This window comes from Neoarius graeffei, chromosome 1 (genome assembly GCF_027579695.1).
Source record: "Neoarius graeffei isolate fNeoGra1 chromosome 1, fNeoGra1.pri, whole genome shotgun sequence".
Taxonomy (NCBI): domain Eukaryota; kingdom Metazoa; phylum Chordata; class Actinopteri; order Siluriformes; family Ariidae; genus Neoarius; species Neoarius graeffei.
The window spans coordinates 74,108,284-74,127,006 of NC_083569.1; the positions used below are offsets into that span (position 1 = coordinate 74,108,284).

At 41.6% G+C, this 18,723-nt stretch overlaps 1 protein-coding gene across 1 annotated transcript in view; it reads right to left on the reverse strand.

The window, feature by feature from the left end:
• dnah2 (dynein, axonemal, heavy chain 2) overlaps positions 1-18,723 on the reverse strand; it is a 432,951-nt gene that overhangs the window by 174,237 nt on the left and 239,991 nt on the right. The window contains exon 29 of the mRNA XM_060919614.1: positions 9,188-9,368. Coding sequence (XP_060775597.1) covers positions 9,188-9,368 — 181 coding nt within the window. The remainder of the gene's footprint in view (positions 1-9,187; positions 9,369-18,723) is intronic.

Sequence of the window (18,723 nt, forward strand, 5' to 3'; positions counted from 1 at the left end):
TCTACATTAAAAGAAAAATACCATAAAGATCAGTAAGCAGTAATGCATGAAAAAAGTCAGTATTTGGTGTGAGACGACCTTTTGCTTTAAAAAAAAAAAAAAATAGTAGTCTCCGGTAAAATGAGTGCAGATTTATGCGGAAATGAGCTGTAGGTTTTAGTGAGCATCTTACAGAAGCAGCCACAGTTCTTCTGGACACTTTGACCCTCACACTCGCGTCTTCATTTTGCACCAAAACCCAGCAGCCTTCATTATGTTTTCTTTTTTCATCTGAAAAGTCGTCTCTGATGGAATATGCTGCTCAGATACAATTTTTTTTTTCTGTAACGTTTAATTTTGTGCTGGAAAACGAACATTTGGACTCTAAAATGTTTTTGTACTGACTCGATAATGTAGAAGTCTCATCTCATCTCATTATCTGTAGCCGCTTTATCCTGTTCTACAGGGCCGCAGGCAAGCTGGAGCCTATCCCAGCTGACTACGGGCGAAAGGCGGGGTACACCCTGGACAAGTCACCAGGTCATCACAGGGCTGACACATAGACACAGACAACCATTCACACTCACATTCACACCTACGGTCAATTTAGAGTCACCAGTTAACCTAACCTGCATGTCTTTGGACTGTGGGGGAAACCGGAGCACCCGGAGGAAACCCACGCGGACACGGGGAGAACATGCAAACTCCGCACAGAAAGGCCCTCGCCGGCCCCGGGGCTCGAACCCGGACCTTCTTGCTGTGAGGCGACAGCGCTAACCACTACACCACCGTGCCGCCACCTAAGACTTTTGCACAGTAAAACTTTTTTTTTTTAACTGTTTTATTCTATCCACATTCACTGTATTTTGAGAAACAGTGCATTTTCATTTTTAGCAAAATCAGTAAATAAAAACTTTATACAAAACGTCCAACAAAATCATTTCTGCTTAGAATGTAAACAAACCGGCGAAAGGACAGGAGCAATTTGTGAAAAATGCGACAATAATAATTCGTGAAAAATAAAAATAAAAAGATACGTTCTTACCATTAAATACTTTTATTCCATATTTTGTTGCTTGGGTGGCACGGTGGTGTAGTGGTTAGCGCTGTCGCCTCACAGCAAGAAGGTCCGGGTTCGAGCCCCGTGGCCGGCGAGGGCCTTTCTGTGTGGAGTTTGCATGTTCTCCGCGTGGGTTTCCTCCGGGTGCTCCGGTTTCCCCCACAGTCCAAAGACATGTGGTCATGGGCTGAAGTGCCCTTGAGCAAGACACTGAACCCCTGGCTGCTGTAGTATAGCTGCCCACTGCTCTGGGTGTGTGTGTGTGCTCACTTGCGTGTGTTCACTGCTTCAGATGGGTTAAATGCAGAGGATGAATTTCACTGCGCTTGAGTGTGCATGTGACAAATAAAGTCTTTTATCTTTTTCGCGGTCCAAATCCTGCGCTCTGATTGGCTGGCGAGCAGGTCCGTATCCTACGGTACGGACTCCGGTTACAGACCCCTGGCGACTCACTCGTTCACAACAACAACAAACATAGTAGCATTTTTTGTCAACATTTATCTTTTTTTAATAAGATTTATTTATAAGATTATCAAAAATCTTATTAATTTTTGCCAGCATTTCTCAGGAGAATAGCATTAATTTTACAGTATGGACAGCGATAACGACAGTGTTCACAGCGAAAGCGAGTTTTACTACCCTGAGGAAGAAGAAATAAAAGAAAACATTTCAGGAGAAAACTAAAAACCTCTAACTGCTGCTAACGCCGAGCAAAAACATGGCTGAATCCTGAATGACTCCTATTTGTATAAATAGGGGACTACATAGGCAGCAAAATGTAGTTGTTTTCCTGCCATGGAAGTGCACTTGTATACCGAGGAGGAAGCAATTTACATTACAGCCGTGAATGAGGATTCAAAATGGCGGCTCGGCTTGGTTTTCCCTTTCGGGCGCTCTCGTTTTCTGTTAGAATTTGGGAAAGAAAAATAAATATATTATTTACCAGCTTAAGGTCGGTCCGTATGGTGAAATACTGTGACCTCGGCCTTGAATACTGACCTCAGCCCAGAGGGCCTCGCTCAGTACTTTCAAGACCTCGGTCACGGTATTTCACCATACGGACCTCCCAGCCAGACCTGTTGCAACAAGGTAGGCAGACTTGGCAATTGCCTAGGGCCCCAGCCCTCGAAGGGCCCCCGCTGCCGAACGACTGGTTATGTATTCAATAGCAATGACAACTTTTTGAGCGCGGCAGCGCAGCGCCTAATGACACTTGTTGAAATACCCTAGTTCCAAGGGGGGCCCCCTAATGCACAACAGCGCCTCCCTACATGCTTTGGCCGAAAAGTGCAATGACAGTCTGTTGTCAACCCCTCAATGCCCATCTCCGTCCAGTCAAGTGGTTGCAGAGCTTCGCGGCAAAAAAACAAAACAAAATCAAATATGAAGCGAAATTACCCCTCAGGGAGCCAGAAGAGAAAGAAGAAAAGGGAAGAGGAAGACAGAAAAAAACAAGACACTGGTAAGTGAGAATGTACACACTCATTAATACCAAGCGGGTCGACAAGCAAATTTGGTAGCTAGCTTACGTTAATGGTAGTTATCTTGTAGACAGTGTTTATAACAGTGATGTAAACGTTGTCATGCACAACAGGCTTACAAACTTGCAAGGACTGGCTAAAAATTCTAATATGTGCCACACAAATAGGTGAAAGACTGTCAACTTCTCCCAGATTAACTTAGTGTTTATCAAAATGTCATAGTCAGAGTTAGTTTCAGCGAGCTGCATGGCTTTCATCAGAAGTAGCTAGTGTGTCGTGAGCATGAACGGAGTAGGACAGGGGATGGCTCACAAGAAAGCTCTTTTTTACATAAATAGGCTACGTTTGTGACCTTGGTCGGATATTAATGCAGTAATTCAGCTAAGAAACCCGAACTTTCTGCAAGGAAGCCCTGCTGCGATCAGCACGGCTAATGGCTACGACATGGCAAGTTTGCTTCGCTTGTGTCTCTGTAAAACTCCGCAAGCAGCAGTTTTAGACATTTTGCCCATGATTCTAGTTGTGTATTCTTAAATTTTTGTGTTTTTCTATACCTTTTGCACTTTTCTGTGTGTGCTGGTTCTTATTAAGATTCTTATTCATGTTTGTAATCATTTAATCACCATTTGAAGTTATTTCTACTTGTGTATATACTGTAAATATTTAGTGTTGTGTTATTTGCACATTTTATATTACTTTGTCTTATTGTATTATATGTAACATATGTAACCATATGTAACAAATCGTCAAAATTCATATTCTTTTATTGAAAAATTAAACTACATCATATTAAACTTTTATTATTTTATTAAACATATTAACAATTGAAAAGATAGTAATCACACTGGATTTTCAAAAAAATAATCTGCGAAGTTATCAAATCTACGCTTATGCATGTTATTTTTTTACGGAAAAAAATGAAGTATTTTTAGTTTTTTTCTCCTTATTTTACAAAACTCCATGCATATAAGAATGAAATAATCAGGTTTTTACAATACTTAATGGAAAATATCAAAGATCTTTCCAGAAAATGAGAATATAATTATTCAAGAAACAGGTGAAAAGATTCACGACCAAGAGCCAAGGTGATAACTTTTCTGTTATCACTTATGAACCGACATAACACAAGAATTCATTGTGAAGAAATCCTCATAACATAACAGTAGTAACTTACTATTAACATTAAGGATTGGAAACAGGACTCTGTGGAACAATACAATATTAAAACACGTGGGTTAGTATACTTATGCATGTTACTTTTGACGGACATAAATTACCAAAGATGAATTCATTGAAATGTACTCTAATTGCACTATAAGATCTGACTAGGGAAAGGGGAATATGAATATTTAAGTAACAGGAGAAATCTAAGACTAAAATTATATAGTAAAATTCATAAATGAAGACTACAACATGAGTATTGCACACAGCCGGAACTGTCTGACAGTAACATGCATGCACCATAAAGTAATAAATGAGACTTAAAATTTGGATTACAGCCGTGGAAACATATTTCTGGGCCATCAATCTCTTCCTTTTTCCAACAAGTCCACTTAAAGCTCTCTGACTCCAGAAGGAGACCTGTCTGACCTGTCTGACATGGTGACAAGTACACCCAAAACAAATTTTATTTATCTTCAATTGGGGGACGTCAAAATATAACGCGCATAAGAAATGTCCGTCAGATTGTAACGTGCGACTTCCTGCTTCCGTCAGGGACCAACACATTCCACACGATCATTCACCCTCCCGGCAAATTCTTTCAGTTGCACTGGCGTCAATTTTTGTTTACATCCATTATGAAGTATTTCAGCCAGTTCCCCGATCGCTACGGTTCATTTTTAGTGAGTGAAGAACAAATCTATACTTGCGTGCGTTACGTATTATGCACGTTAGCTTTCCTGACAGACTGCAAACACACGCTGCTCAGGCGGCCAGTTTCTCCACCTTCTCAGAAAGCGATGATGTCATCAAAACTTGTGGTAGTGTGGATTTCCTGGAGGTTTGTGTATCATGCGGTGCTATGCCGGACGGAGATATACGATACAGTCTTGTGTACGTTATTTTCTGACAGACAGCGATCCTTTGATTTTACCATCGATGTATTTTGAAAACAGGCAGATTCCAAGGTGAGAATTAATTATAAATCAATTGGTGCTTTTATATTAAAGTGATTGATTACATATATTGTTCTATATTAATGTTTTTAGTTGGAATATTCTTATTCACAAGTTGATGTTGACTTCTGACGGACACAGTAACGTGCATAAGGGTCTTTTTTTAAAATGATTTTTTCGTGTTTAGAAAATGTGCAGGCCCACTGTATGTGGTTTTTTAAACACTTCAGTAAACCTGTTTTATGGAGTGTAGTTGATTTAATTCCGACAATAAGTTGTATAGCAATCAAACCTTGTCGAAGTTGGTTAGTCAGAACTGTTACGGTCGGGTGTCTAAAATTCACCAACTTCAAAAAATTAATTCATGATTTTATTGGGAAAATATAGCTTGTGATATCTGAAGTTGTCAAAATTATTTCTTAGAGCAATATTATTTTATTTAAACCAAAAAATATCCAATTTATGTTTAAAATAGTGGATGGAGATGATTTTTTATACGTGTCTCACCATTATTACCCATTAGCAAATTTTGACTCATATATGAAAAAAATAAATAAATAAATAAATAAATATATATATATATATATATATATATTTTCATATATATAATAATATATATACTTAATAATGTAAAGAGTTCATTTATTAAGTAAAAATCGTAAGAATGATTACAATATGTGCGATGTTTATTGATTAAGTCTTCAGTGGGTAGGCGGCCATAAGGCCTTTCGTCGAGGGGGGGATAATTATGGGCCCCAGATCCCCCTTTGCCTAGGGCCCCCAAATAGCTTGAAACGGGCCTGCTCCCAGCTGGGAAATAACATATATGTACTGTATTTTTGTTTTCGAGTACAGTTTTTATTTTGTCCTTGGTTGGCTCAGCAAAATGCTCTGCCGTTTTGTTTTTCTCTACTCATGGTATATGAGCTGATCGCCTAGTAGTAGAGGAGCCAGAGTGTGCGATTGCTCATATCCAGTGAATGTGGATAGAATATAAGTGGAAAAGGTTTACCAAGGTGCAGTTGTTAATTATTAATTTGTTTGTGAGTGAAATCATGCATACAGATGTGTCAGTGCTGGCTTATGACAATTTGTTTGTCAAATTCAACTCAGCTATATAACGTTCAATTATATAGTGAAGAAAAATATTAAAATAAACATTAAGCATTAAAATATTCGAAAGAAATGTCGAGAATATTTCCTATACTAGTTTAGCATATTTTGAATTAAATTTTTTAATGAAGTCTCTGGTGGCACGGTGGTGTAGTAGTTAGCACTGTCTAGGTTCGAACCCCGCGGCCGACTGGAGCAGAGTTTGCATGTTCTCTTCGTGCCTGCGTGGGTTTCCTCCCACAGTCCAAAGACATGCAGATCAGGTCAACTGGCTACTCTAAACTGCCCATAGGTATGATTGTGAGCATGTATGGCTGTAAGGCTACATCAACATTAATATATTTTCATTTGTTACACATGTGTAAAATCCCTGTGTCACCCACCCACCCCAAAAAAAAAAAAGAATCATTTAAAACTGCTGCACATGCTGTGTGTGTGTAACACACTCACAGTAAAGGGTGTCTCCCATAACCCGGTATGGAAAGTATGAACCGGAATGGGACAGTACATTACAATAATGTTACGTTTTCTAAATATTCAGGGGTTTCATACTTAAAGTGCATATCCTGGACCAATTTTGTGTTTTTTTATATGAAAGAATGTCCCTTTACACACTCATCCAGAAGGGTAATTTTGCACAAGGCCATCTGTCTACAGCAGAAAAAAATAAAATAACAAAACGCGAGTCTGGAGCCAGGTTCATGACGTCACCTGCGGAAGTGCCAGCAGGCTGCGCGAGCTTTGCACGGTTTCAGTGCACAGCCTGTGTAGACCAAGCGCTCCCATTTCTCTCTCATTGTCCGGTCTTTTGGGAAACGATGAGTACTAATCCCATCAAGATTGGTGTTGCTACACCCTCCTACGATACATCTGTTAACCATTTTAATAATTACGTGATAACGTTGAAGAAATTTGCAGAAAACCACCAGGTCGTTTCCTCATAAACAAACCAGCGCTGACGTAGGATTCAGAGGGAGGCGTCCCGTATGCGACGTCACGAAAATCAATGTTTGCCGGGAAATCCAAATGCCAAGTTTTTTCAGAGGCGGACCAATTCGCCTCAAATGGCTTGATTTCAACAGAATTTTTCTGGTATTGCGCAAGGTACAAAAAATTGCACAAAATGTTACAGATATTTGACCAAAGTTTAATATAAAACAGGAAAATTACATTGATCTCGCTCCTGAATTTACCCGTGATATGCACTTTAACATCTTGTACTCACACGTATCACTGCCATGTATTCTTTGATCATCCAGCATTATTATATCCCGTCACATTGTATTAACGTTATATTCATGATATGTTCAATCGGAATTGATCTAAAAGCCCGGAACTCCAATTACGGAACATACCTTGGTGTGACGTCACAAAGAAATCCCGTGTGGCGGAACGAGCGCCATCTTAAGTAAAATGTGGTTTCAGACTGACTGCGAAAACGTGAGTCATAAAACAGAAGCGCAGATCAAAACTTGACATGTATACAATGTTGGCTGAAGAAACGAAAAGGTAGAGGTACGGGAAGAGGCAAGAAATTGTAAAATAAATGAATAAATAATAGCAAAGTTATATGTTTTGACAATAAAACAACTAAAAAATATGTTGTGTTTTTCTTCTAACGCCATTTGTCATACGTGACGGGACGGGTTCATCTCGAAAGGCGGGATGACTAATGCAAGTACCGATGAATAAAATGGTGGACGTGACGGATGTCTCTGTGAAACTGGAACAAAAAACGTAAAAGATTATACATTATGTAACTAAAGGTCACAAAAATGGTATTGCGGGACGGGACACTTGTTATACGTGAGATGGAACAGCATATAAAAACCCGGAAGGCAAATACAGGTACACTACCGTTCAAAAGTTTGGGGTTGCTTTGAAATGTCGTTATTTTTGAAAGAAAAGCACTGTTCTTTTCAATGCAGATCACTTTAAACTAATCAGAAATGCACTCTATACATTGCTAATGTGGTAAATGACTATTCTAGCTGCAAATGTGTGGTTTTTGGTGCAATATCTCCATAGGTGTATAGAGGCCCATTTCCAGCAACTCTCACTCCAGTGTTCTAATGGTACAATGTGTTTGCTCATTGCCTCAGAAGGCTAATGGATGATTAGAAAACCCTTGTACAATCATGTTAGCACAGCTGAAAACAGTTGAGCTCTTTAGAGAAGCTATAAAACTGACCTTCCTTTGAGCAGATTGAGTTTCTGGAGCATCACATTTGTGGGCTCGATTAAATGCTCAAAATGGCCAGAAAAATGGCTTGACTAGATTTTCTATTCATTTTACAACTTATGGTGGGAAATAAAAGTGTGACTTTTCATGGAAAACACAAAATTGTCTGGGTGACCCCAAACTTTTGAACGGTAGTGTAGTCGTCGACTTACGACTGCGTTTGGTTTCGACTGACCGGTCGTAAACCGATCTGGTCGTAAGTCGGCCTATGTTAAATGAACGCAAGTATATTGTGATGTGTAATGATATTGTAATCATCTTAAAGTCTTATTTTATCAGCATTTTCTTATTTCATTACCGTGGCTCATTATTTGGTTTAAGTCAAACACTGCATGCTACACTGCGTACAGTACAATTCGTTTGATATGTGCAAAACAAAAAATACGAAATACTGGTGTGAAAAATAGAAAACATTTTAGTTTGAAACATACCAAAATACAAATGTAAAACATACGTAGCAAAATACAAAATTTAGTGACCGCTGGCATTACTGGTGCTTGGCTGTGGGTCGTCTACGTCATCATCAGCTGTTGCAGCGCTCGGGCTGGTGGGAGCATTTGCTCGTTTCATAAACCAGGAGCTGGGGCGGAAACTGTATGACGGAGTGCGCGAGAGAGACTGCGCGTGTGCCTGGAGCTGAGGCGGAAACTGTATGACGGAGTGCGTGAGGGAGCGCGAGAGAGACTGCGCGTGTGCCTGGAGCTGGGGCGGAAACTGTTGTACGCGGCGAGAGGCGCTGCCGGGAGCTGGGGCGGAAACTGTCGTACGCTCAGCTAGCTCAGCTGGGAAAAACTTGCCAGTCATAACCAGACGGTCGTAAAGTCGATCGGTCGTAAGTCGCATAGGTCGTAAGTCGACGACTACCTGTATAAGAAAATACGTGACACCGCATTAAAATACGTGACGTACCGGGTTATGGGAGATGCGCAGAAAAGTGCTGTCCTCTTCCACATGCATGAGCTCACAGTGGAAAGCTAGAGTCGCTGTGATTGACACTCACATGCATATAAAACACACCTAAGCAGTTAAAATAAAAAAAAATAAAAAAAGTTTAAAACTGTCGAAACATTACCAGGAGCTGAGTAGAGCTCAGGATGATGAGGGATGTATGGAAATTAGTGTCATGCTTGGCAAAAAAAAAAAAATTGTAAACTCTGGTCGTGGGTCGTTGATGTGTGGGTTTTTGTGTATCTACCTCCAGGTACATCCACTGTTTCTGGACAGTCAGTATGAGCTCTATGACCTCCAGGATGAGAGACAGACAGCGCTCCCAGTGGTCCACCTCTTTCTCAAAAGCCTTGGCAAAGCGTGAGGCTTTCATTGTGGACAAAGTCACCTGATTGTCCTCCAGGGCCTGGAATACCTCCTCTGTAGCTCTAAAGAAAGCACACACACACACACACACACGCACGCACACACACACACACAGACTGTTATCTTAAGGCCTTCCCTTTGGTATGATTACTGTAGATAGTTAATCTGATGCCTAAAGCTAAATCTAAACCTCGGTGACCAGAAGGAAATCTTTCGGGTCTTTTTTTTTTTTCCTTCCAAGGAAAATCTGTAAAACTCCTACATGCAGTTACGAAGCATTGCCTCCAGGTATAAAAGAGACACGCCGATGACCAAAAAAAAGAAAAGGATTTTTTTTTTTTTTTAAAGTGGCCATCACTGACAGAAAACCTTCATATTGACAATAACATCTGTTTCTCTGCACTATTCCAAATCTCACAAATCTCCATTTCTATCTAACCACCATTTTCTTCTCTCCTCGGAGGCAGGGGAGCAGCAGGAAAGATGCAGCAAACAAAAGAAAGGACAAAGTGAACAGCATTGGCCCTCGACCCCCTCCTAAGTGTACTCTGTTACCATGGCAGCAGCCTCACGCCGCTGCAACTGTCTCCATGCCAACAGTAGACCCAGCTTTAGTGCAAAGAGGAGACAGTCCTTCCACATGACACAGATATACAAATGCATGCGCACACGTACACACGCACATTAAATTACCTTTCGTTTACATTCAGATGCGTCATATTTATCAGCGTAAAGTGATCTGATAAGGCGACATTATCCCGTTCTTTATCTACATCTCTTTATAACACACGGTCCAGAGAAGCCGCAGGTGTGTGTGTGTGTGTGTGTGTGTCTCCTTTTACTGTAACTGAAGCCCCTCTGTGAAATGTCTGGCTTGATGTCCAGCGTATAATCTCACACACACACACACACACACACACACACACACACACACACACACACACACACACACACACACACAATCAGTGATGGTAATGACAGTTTGCTTGGGAAGGACAGAAGAAGAGACTGAGGCTGCCTTGAGAGTGAGTAAATTACTTAACACCACTGTTCTTTACATCATCCCTGCATTCACTCACACACACACACACACACACACACACACACACACACACACACACACACACACACACACACACACTTTGCCCCTCTGTGCCCAGAAGAGGGGAAGGTAAGAGGAGCGAGATGAAGGCAGAACAGGTTGTCATGGTAGTCAGTGTGCACCAATCATCTTCAGGCATCACAAAAAAAAAAGAAAAAAAAGCGAAGAGGGGGGTGAGGGGTCTAAGAGTGGGGGCAATAAGGCAGAGAAGATACCGTATATGCACAGAAATAGAACAAGATACAAATAACATGCAATATATAACACTCAAGAATTCATCACTCAAAAATCAAAAACTAATTGCTTTATCCTGGTTAAGCCTCGGTCACAACCAGCCGTACGTGCTCCTACGGCCGGTCTACGTGCAAAAAACGCAAGAAATGCACGGAGGGCGCGCGTGTGATGTGCTGATTTTCGAGCTGTAGACTGGCCACAGACCGGCCGCAGAGGTTCTTTGTCATGCCAAACAAACTCTACGGGCGCTTACGTTTTTTTCAGGTCGCAAGACAAACTTACGGCCAACGTGCGTCTTTCTCCACAAACAAAAAAAATGCAGCGATTTGGGAAACGCTAAAAATCGCACGGCCAAAAAATCGTACGTCCGGTTGTGACCTAGGCTTTACTGAACACCAAGAGTGAGGCAGGAATACACCCTGGATGGGACAGCAGTGCATCGCATCGCAGCACCCCATGCACAGATGCATTCACACCTTGCATCGCCAGTGGAGCGTGTTTTGGAGTTGGGAGGAAACTGGAGAGCTTGGAGGAAACCCGTACAGACATGGGAGAACGTTTGAAACTCCACACGGAGGGTAACCTGAGCTCAGGGCTGAACCGGTGATGCAGCACAGAGGCAGCGACACTACACCACCACATTCTACATTACCGGTTTGATCAATCGGTCCTGAAATAAACTCCGAGGATAAATTTCGCCTGATAACAAACCGATCCCGCAAAACCTCGGAGATAGCATCAGGCATGAGTCACCACTACTTGCTCCAGTGTTGGGAAGTTGGATGAAACTACATACACTACCGTTCAAAAGTTTGGGGTCACTTTGAAATGTCCTTATTTTTGAAAGAAAAGCACTGTTCTTTTCAGTGAAGATCACTTTAAACTAATCAGAAATCCACTCTATACATTGCTAATGTGCTAAATGACTATTCTAGCTAAATTCTACTAAATGTCTGGTTTTTGGTGCAATATCTACAAAGATAACAGGAAAGCCACAAAAGCACTTAAGTATAATGTATGATGAACAGATTTCAAATAAAACCAGGAAAATCATAAATGATCTTTCCCACCCGCTCCACTGTGAACTCGAGCTTCTACCCTCTGGGAGGCGTTTCAGAGCGCCCAACGCTAATAAGAACATCTTTAAAAACTCCTTCGTCCCAAAAGGAATAAGGGCGATAAATAATACAGGGATTCTTACTTAATTCACCCCAGTCCTTTTTATTGGTCTGATTACTTATTTATTATTATATATGATATTTATTACTTTTCAGCTATTTTATTCTTTTAAACACTCTTTTGAGTGCTAATGTATTTTTATAATAACTTAGTTTTCTCTTCTTCTGTTTTTACAAAATGTAGTGCTTGAATGCTTGATTTGTGTATTGTGATTTTAATGTTTAATTGTTTAAATGTTTGTGGTGAAACTGAAGACAAATTTCCACATTGTGGACAATACAGGGCTCCGAGATGATGCTAAAAATAGTAACACTGCGGTCTGCACGGCCATCTTGGAAGTCACTCGCTCCAGAGCGCTCACATGGAGTACACATTCACCGATTCGTTTCCGCGTTAGAGGGCTTAGAAGCTTGGATTTTTTAAGAATTTAGACATCTGAAGTGATGGAGCACTATTGTGAAAGTTTGGATAAGCAGGCACGGGAGCGTTATGCTGAGAAGGTACGCTTCATTGGGAATGTAGATCCATACACTGTTAGTGAGAAGGAATGGAAAGCTGACCCCAGCTTGTTGCCGCATGTGACATACATCGATCTTGTGAACTATCTAGTGTTTCACCCAAGTCCATTTTGTGAACTAAAGGATTTCCAGAACTACAAGAGTATGGAAGCATACGATAGATTTGTGTCCGGTTGGGTCCGCGATGTGTCGGTGTTATAACTATTATAATTATTATCAATTATTTTAGTCAGTGAATAAAATGTAGGCCGAGTATGTAACTTGTACTAACAGCATGTGTACATAAACATTACTAGGCCTAGATTTTAATGCCATTTGATGCAACAATGCACTGCAGTAGACATAAGCTCCCTAATGTGACAAATATATCCATTAATCATTGCTGAAAGTACATAGAAAAGATAATAGTTTGTATCACGTTTATTTTAGTAACTATGAAATTCAAGACAATTTAACCTACCTGTCACAAAGTGATCAGAGCAAATCTGGATACAGTCAAGTTGTCCTAAATTTGATCGGTTAATGGCAGCCAGCCACTGTCGTCTCCTCCGCTCGCTTTTCTCCTGTGCTGCAATTCCCTGGTTAGTCACGACTTTGGGGAGTCTGTGGAAGCTTTTGCCACCCTTTTCCCCCCGGCTACTACAGCCAACAATGACACACGTATTCGGCATTGTCACCCCTTTTTGCTTCGCTGAACAACAACAATGCACTGACACAGCGAGCTTTGACTTCCAATATGGCCGCCGCTGGGTTCGCGCTGACCTCGAAGCACTCTATAAAGTATTCGTATTTCCATAGGTGTATAGAGGCCCATTTCCAGCAACTCTCACTCCAGTGTTCTAATGGTACAATGTGTTTGCTCATTGCCTCAGAAGGCTAATGGATGATTAGAAAACCCTTGTACAATCATGTTAGCACAGCTGAAAACAGTTGAGCTCTTTAGAGAAGCTATAAAACTGACCTTCCTTTGAGCAGATTGAGTTTCTGGAGCATCACATTTGTGGGGTCGATTAAATGCTCAAAATGGCCAGAAAAATGGCTCGACTATATTTTCTATTCATTTTACAACTTATGGTGGGAAATAAAAGTGTGACTTTTCATGGAAAACACAAAATTGTCTGGGTGACCCCAAACTTTTGAACGGTAGTGTAGTCGTCGACTTAGGACTGCGTTTGGTTTCGACTGACCGGTCATAAACCGATCTGGTCGTAAGTCGGCCGATGTTAAATGAACGTAAGTATATTGTGATGTGTAATGATATTGTAATCATCTTAAAGTCTTATTTTATCAGCATTTTCTTATTTCATTATCTTGGCTCATTATTTGGTTTAAGTCAAACGCTGCATACTACACTGCGTACAGTACAGCATCACATTTGTGGGGTCGATTAAATGCTCAAAATGGCCAGAAAAATGTCTTGACTATATTTTCTATTCATTTTACAACTTATGGTGGGAAATAAAAGTGTGACTTTTCATGGAAAACACTAAATTGTCTGGGTGACCCCAAACTTTTGAACGGTAGTGTAGTCGTCGACTTACGACTGCGTTTGGTTTCGACTGACCGGTCGTAAACCGATCTGGTCGTAAGTCGGCCTATGTTAAATGAACGTAAGTATATTGTGATGTGTAATGATATTGTAATCATCTTAAAGTCTTATTTTATCAGCATTTTCTTATTTCATTATCTTGGCTCATTATTTGGTTTAAGTCAAACGCTGCATACTACACTGCGTACAGTACAGCATCACATTTGTGGGGTCGATTAAATGCTCAAAATGGCCAGAAAAATGTCTTGACTATATTTTCTATTCATTTTACAACTTATGGTGGGAAATAAAAGTGTGACTTTTCATGGAAAACACAAAATTGTCTGGGTGACCCCAAACTTTTGAACGGTAGTGTAAGTACAGATTTGTTAAGACTTCCTTTCAGGTCAATCTTCTCCCGTGACCTTTAGAGTGTAATGGGTGTCGATTCTGATTTGACATCATCCTTATACTTCCATTCAAATCTAATTCACAGTAAATAGTTTCTGTTCTTTTCTCTTTACAGGGAAATGTGTTGAAATTATTGTCCGTGGCAATCGCGCATGCACGGTCGATGGATAGGGACAAGGTCGCGAGAAGATTTCTGGAATTACTTAATTTAATTGTTGACTTAAAAAGGTCAAATACATTTTCTTCTCACGACAATCACGGATTGCGTATTTACAAATTGCAACAGCGTATTTACTTTAGTCCATAGAAATAGAAGACCTTCTGCTTTCACTTTTGTTCACAAATTTTGTTAATAAAAAACTCCCCCAAAACTACACCTGCCTAATAGCACAGGAAATGCGTTTAACCTTCATTTGCACTGAACTGAAGTAGCTGCATTCATTTTCTTTCCTAAATAGACACGCTCAATTACCTCCTACACTCTTGTATGGTGAGCAACGCAGGAAAGAGAGGCAGTGTGGTATGGATAAGTGCTTCGGGTTTTTTCCGACGCACAAAGACAGAACGTGAAAACTAGAGAAAAGAGAGAAGAGAGAGACAGATAGCCAGAGAGAGCACACGCAAGAGAGAGGTAGGTCAACTGGACACACACACACTCTCTCATTACAGTTGTCTCCAGAAGACCAGGTTGGACTGTACTTGTGCACTCATGAGTGTAATAATTGTGTATTACCTGAGTGCAGTTTCAGCCATATCCCATACACCGCACATTGATTTGTACACACTTTTGCTATTTCTGGGTCATGAATAACTCCCTGAAACACCCCCCCCCCCAAAACCACCACCACCGCCACACACACACACGCACACATTTAAATTCTAGTGAATGAAAAGTAGGGACAAATGCAGATGCAGCATATTTAAAGGGACGAAAATAATCAATCATCCTGGACAAGAATAAATGAAGACGTTTCCATGAATAACAGACCCTCGGTGGGTGGGGTGGGGTGGGGGAGGCAACAGGTGGCCTAAGGTGTACGTCGAGGAATAGAAATAGCTTACAGTATACTTTCCTACAAATCTTCCTGTCTCTGTGCCACTTTAGGATGCGCCACTTTGTCAGTGTGTGTGTTCTTCCAAATCCTGACATTTCAAGTTATCGCTATTGTAGGCAGCGGGAGAGAAATGTCTAAGATAGGGTGACCAGACGTCCCGGTTTTACCGGGACAGTCCCGATTTGGGGTTGTGTCTCGTGAGTCCCGACAAAAGTCTGTCGGGACACGGATATGTCCCGGTTTTCGCCACTCGTGACGTTTGCGACTGAGCAGCGTGGGAATCATTAGCGGAGAACTGTCTGCATTTACTATTTTGATGAATTGACAGGAATCGCAAACTTTCCTGGTTACTGCCCCCTGGCCCTGTGGCATGGGTGTTTATTTAGCCACGTTATTCCAGACCACAGAACGTGTTGCCATGCAACAATAAAATAAACATTAACTGGCGCGAATGTTCTTTGTCTAGCAGCTAGCAGCAGTAACGCCGCAGCAATTATGCCGAAAAGAAAATGTACCTTTTCCAAAGATTTACAGGGCACCTACCCCTTCCTCCGAGAGGTGCAGAACAATGCGCACGAAGCCGAATGCACACACTGTAAGTGCTTTGTTCTTGTACTGAGTTGGGTAGCCTACCGTATGTTGCAAATGCTGTGCGCTCCTGTGGGGGCTTTCCTCGGGCTGTCGCCCCTCTCCTCCTTTACTGCTGTTTTGTTTGAGTGTATATTCTCAAATCACTTGTCTCTTTTTTGTTTCTGTTTAACATACCATTCTGACAGTTTATTGCTGTGTTGAACAGCTTGTTGCACCTTCCATTAAAGTGTTCACTTTTGTACACATCTTCTTGCTTTATTCATTCAGTTGTGGGGAATGGTTAGTAAGGTTGATTCTGACCTAGGCTATGTTGAGGTCACATATATACTTTTTAAGTTCATGCTATAGTGCATACAATTTTAGAGATATAGCCTACATGTGCATATGCGTTCTTCTTGGTGTTCTCACAAACAGGTGGAATAAATCAGTTTAAATTTGGCCTATGGACATAGCCTGGCCTATTCTCAGCCATTACAAAACCTGTTGTCTGACCATAATTTAACTGATCTGTATACCGCTATGCTACTAGATAACAAAATGCCTGTTTCTTTTATTTCATGTGAGATGTTGATAAATGTGAGCTTCAACAAAATGATAAGAGCACCTCTCTGAGTGTCACGTTTACGTAAAAAAAAAAGGTGTGCGTGCACGAGCATGGTCGCGCGCAAAAGTGTCCCGGTTTCAGACTCGGGAAATCTGGTCACGCTAGTCTAAGCGTCGGCTACTATAAGTACTTGGCTAGAGAACGCAAATGTTACAATAAGGCCCCTAAACTGTTTAAAGTAAAAATAAACATAAATGTCGCAGCTGTTCTTTCCATTAAGACTACGATTCATAACCTGTTTGAATGAGTGATTGTGATGTGTGTGTGTTGGAAGGGAGTGTTAGAAGCTGGAAAATCGAGATCTTTTTCCATTCCCCCACCACCATCAGATGGCAGGTTTATCTGCAGGGCAGTGTCTCTAATAAAGCCATCTCTCGCTCTCTTTCACTCTCTCTTCTTCATCAGTGAGCTTGGGTTGGGATGCTAACTAAATTAGGCCACAAGTCTAATTCTAATCTGCAGCAGATGGCCAGACCAGAAGCAACAGCAAAATAGCAACATGAAGTCTGCTCTCAAACACACACACAGGACACACACAGAGCACACACAGAGAGCGCGCACTCATGCGTGCGTGCGCACACACACGCACACACACACGGACACTAGGTGGCAGTGTTGTGCCTTGTAATGGCACTGGTCTGGACTCACTAAGGACATAATAAAGACGCAAATCAATGTCGGTAATTCAGAGAGAGCTACTCAACCCGAGTGGAGTTATAATCTGAAGTCTCATGTTGAATTTAGAGAACAAACACAGTAAGCACAAATTCATGTGGGAAGACAAGCACATCGAGCACACGTATGTACAGTACTCCCCTCCCCACCCACAGGCCTCTCTAATGTAATAACTGCGTAAGACATGAAGAACACAAAACATCTCTCTCAGCGATCATCAGAAACGTCTGTGTGTGCATTTTCTCTACTACACGCAATACTGGCGGCACGGTGGTGTACTGGTTAGAGCTGTTGCCTCACAGCAAGAAGGTCCTGGGTTCGAGCCCCGTGGCCGGCGAGGGCCTTTCTGTGCGGAGTTTGCATGTTCTCCCCGTGTCCGCGTGGGTTTCCTCCGGGTGCTCCGGTTTCCCCCACAGTCCAAAGACATGCAGGTTAGGTTAACTGGTGACTCTAAATTGAGCGTAGGTGTGAATGTGAGTGTGAATGGTTGTCTGTGTCTATGTGTCAGCCCTGTGATGACCTGGAGACTTGTCCAGGGTGTACCCCGCCTTTTGCCCGTAGTCAGCTGGGATAGGCTCCAGCTTGCCTGTGACCCTGTAGAAGGATAAAGTGGCTACAGATAATGAGATGAGACAAGTAATACCATTATAACCTAATGTGAGTTATACTGTTTGTTGATGCTTCCCTAGACATCAAATACACAACTTTAAAATTTGGATATTAAAAAAACAAAACAAAACAAAAAGATGGGATAATTCCTTTTGGATTGTTTTTAGTTGATGGGGATACTGGAAGAACGATATTTTGTTACATTTACAATTAATAATCTGTTACTTCCTTGATAATCATCTCATCTCATTATCTGTAGCCGCTTTATCCTGTTCTACAGGGTCGCAGGCAAGCTGGAGCCTATCCCAGCTGACTACGGGCGAAAGGCGGGGTACACCCTGGACAAGTCGCCAGGTCATCACAGGGCTGACACATAGACACAGACAACCATTCACACTCACATTCACACCTACGGTCAATTTAGAGTCACCAGTTAACCTAACCTGCATGTCTTTGGACTGTGGGGGAAACCGGAGCACCCGGAGGAAACCCACACGGACACGGGGAGAACATGCAAACTCCACACAGAAAGGCCCTCGCCGGCCACAGGGCTCGAACCCGGACCTTCTCGCTGTGAGGCGACAGCGCTAACCACTACACCACCGTGCCCCTTGATGATGATAATAATAATAATAATAATGAAAGTAACCCTGCAGTCCAAGGTACTAATCTTGTGGCCAGTTAAATGCAACCCAACCCCATATAAATTCCACTAGCTATCAAGAGACTGCTTTCGAATCACAGAAGCAAGCAGCAAATCATTTTTGTTTGGTCTGCATTTGTTCTAATTCTTACACATGATTTAAGTTTCCACTCGTCGGCTGTTTGTAAAGGATACGGTGAGGGCTATAATGATTGACGTCCATGTTAGCTAGGTAGCTACTACTAGGTGTGCTGTACTGAACAATACT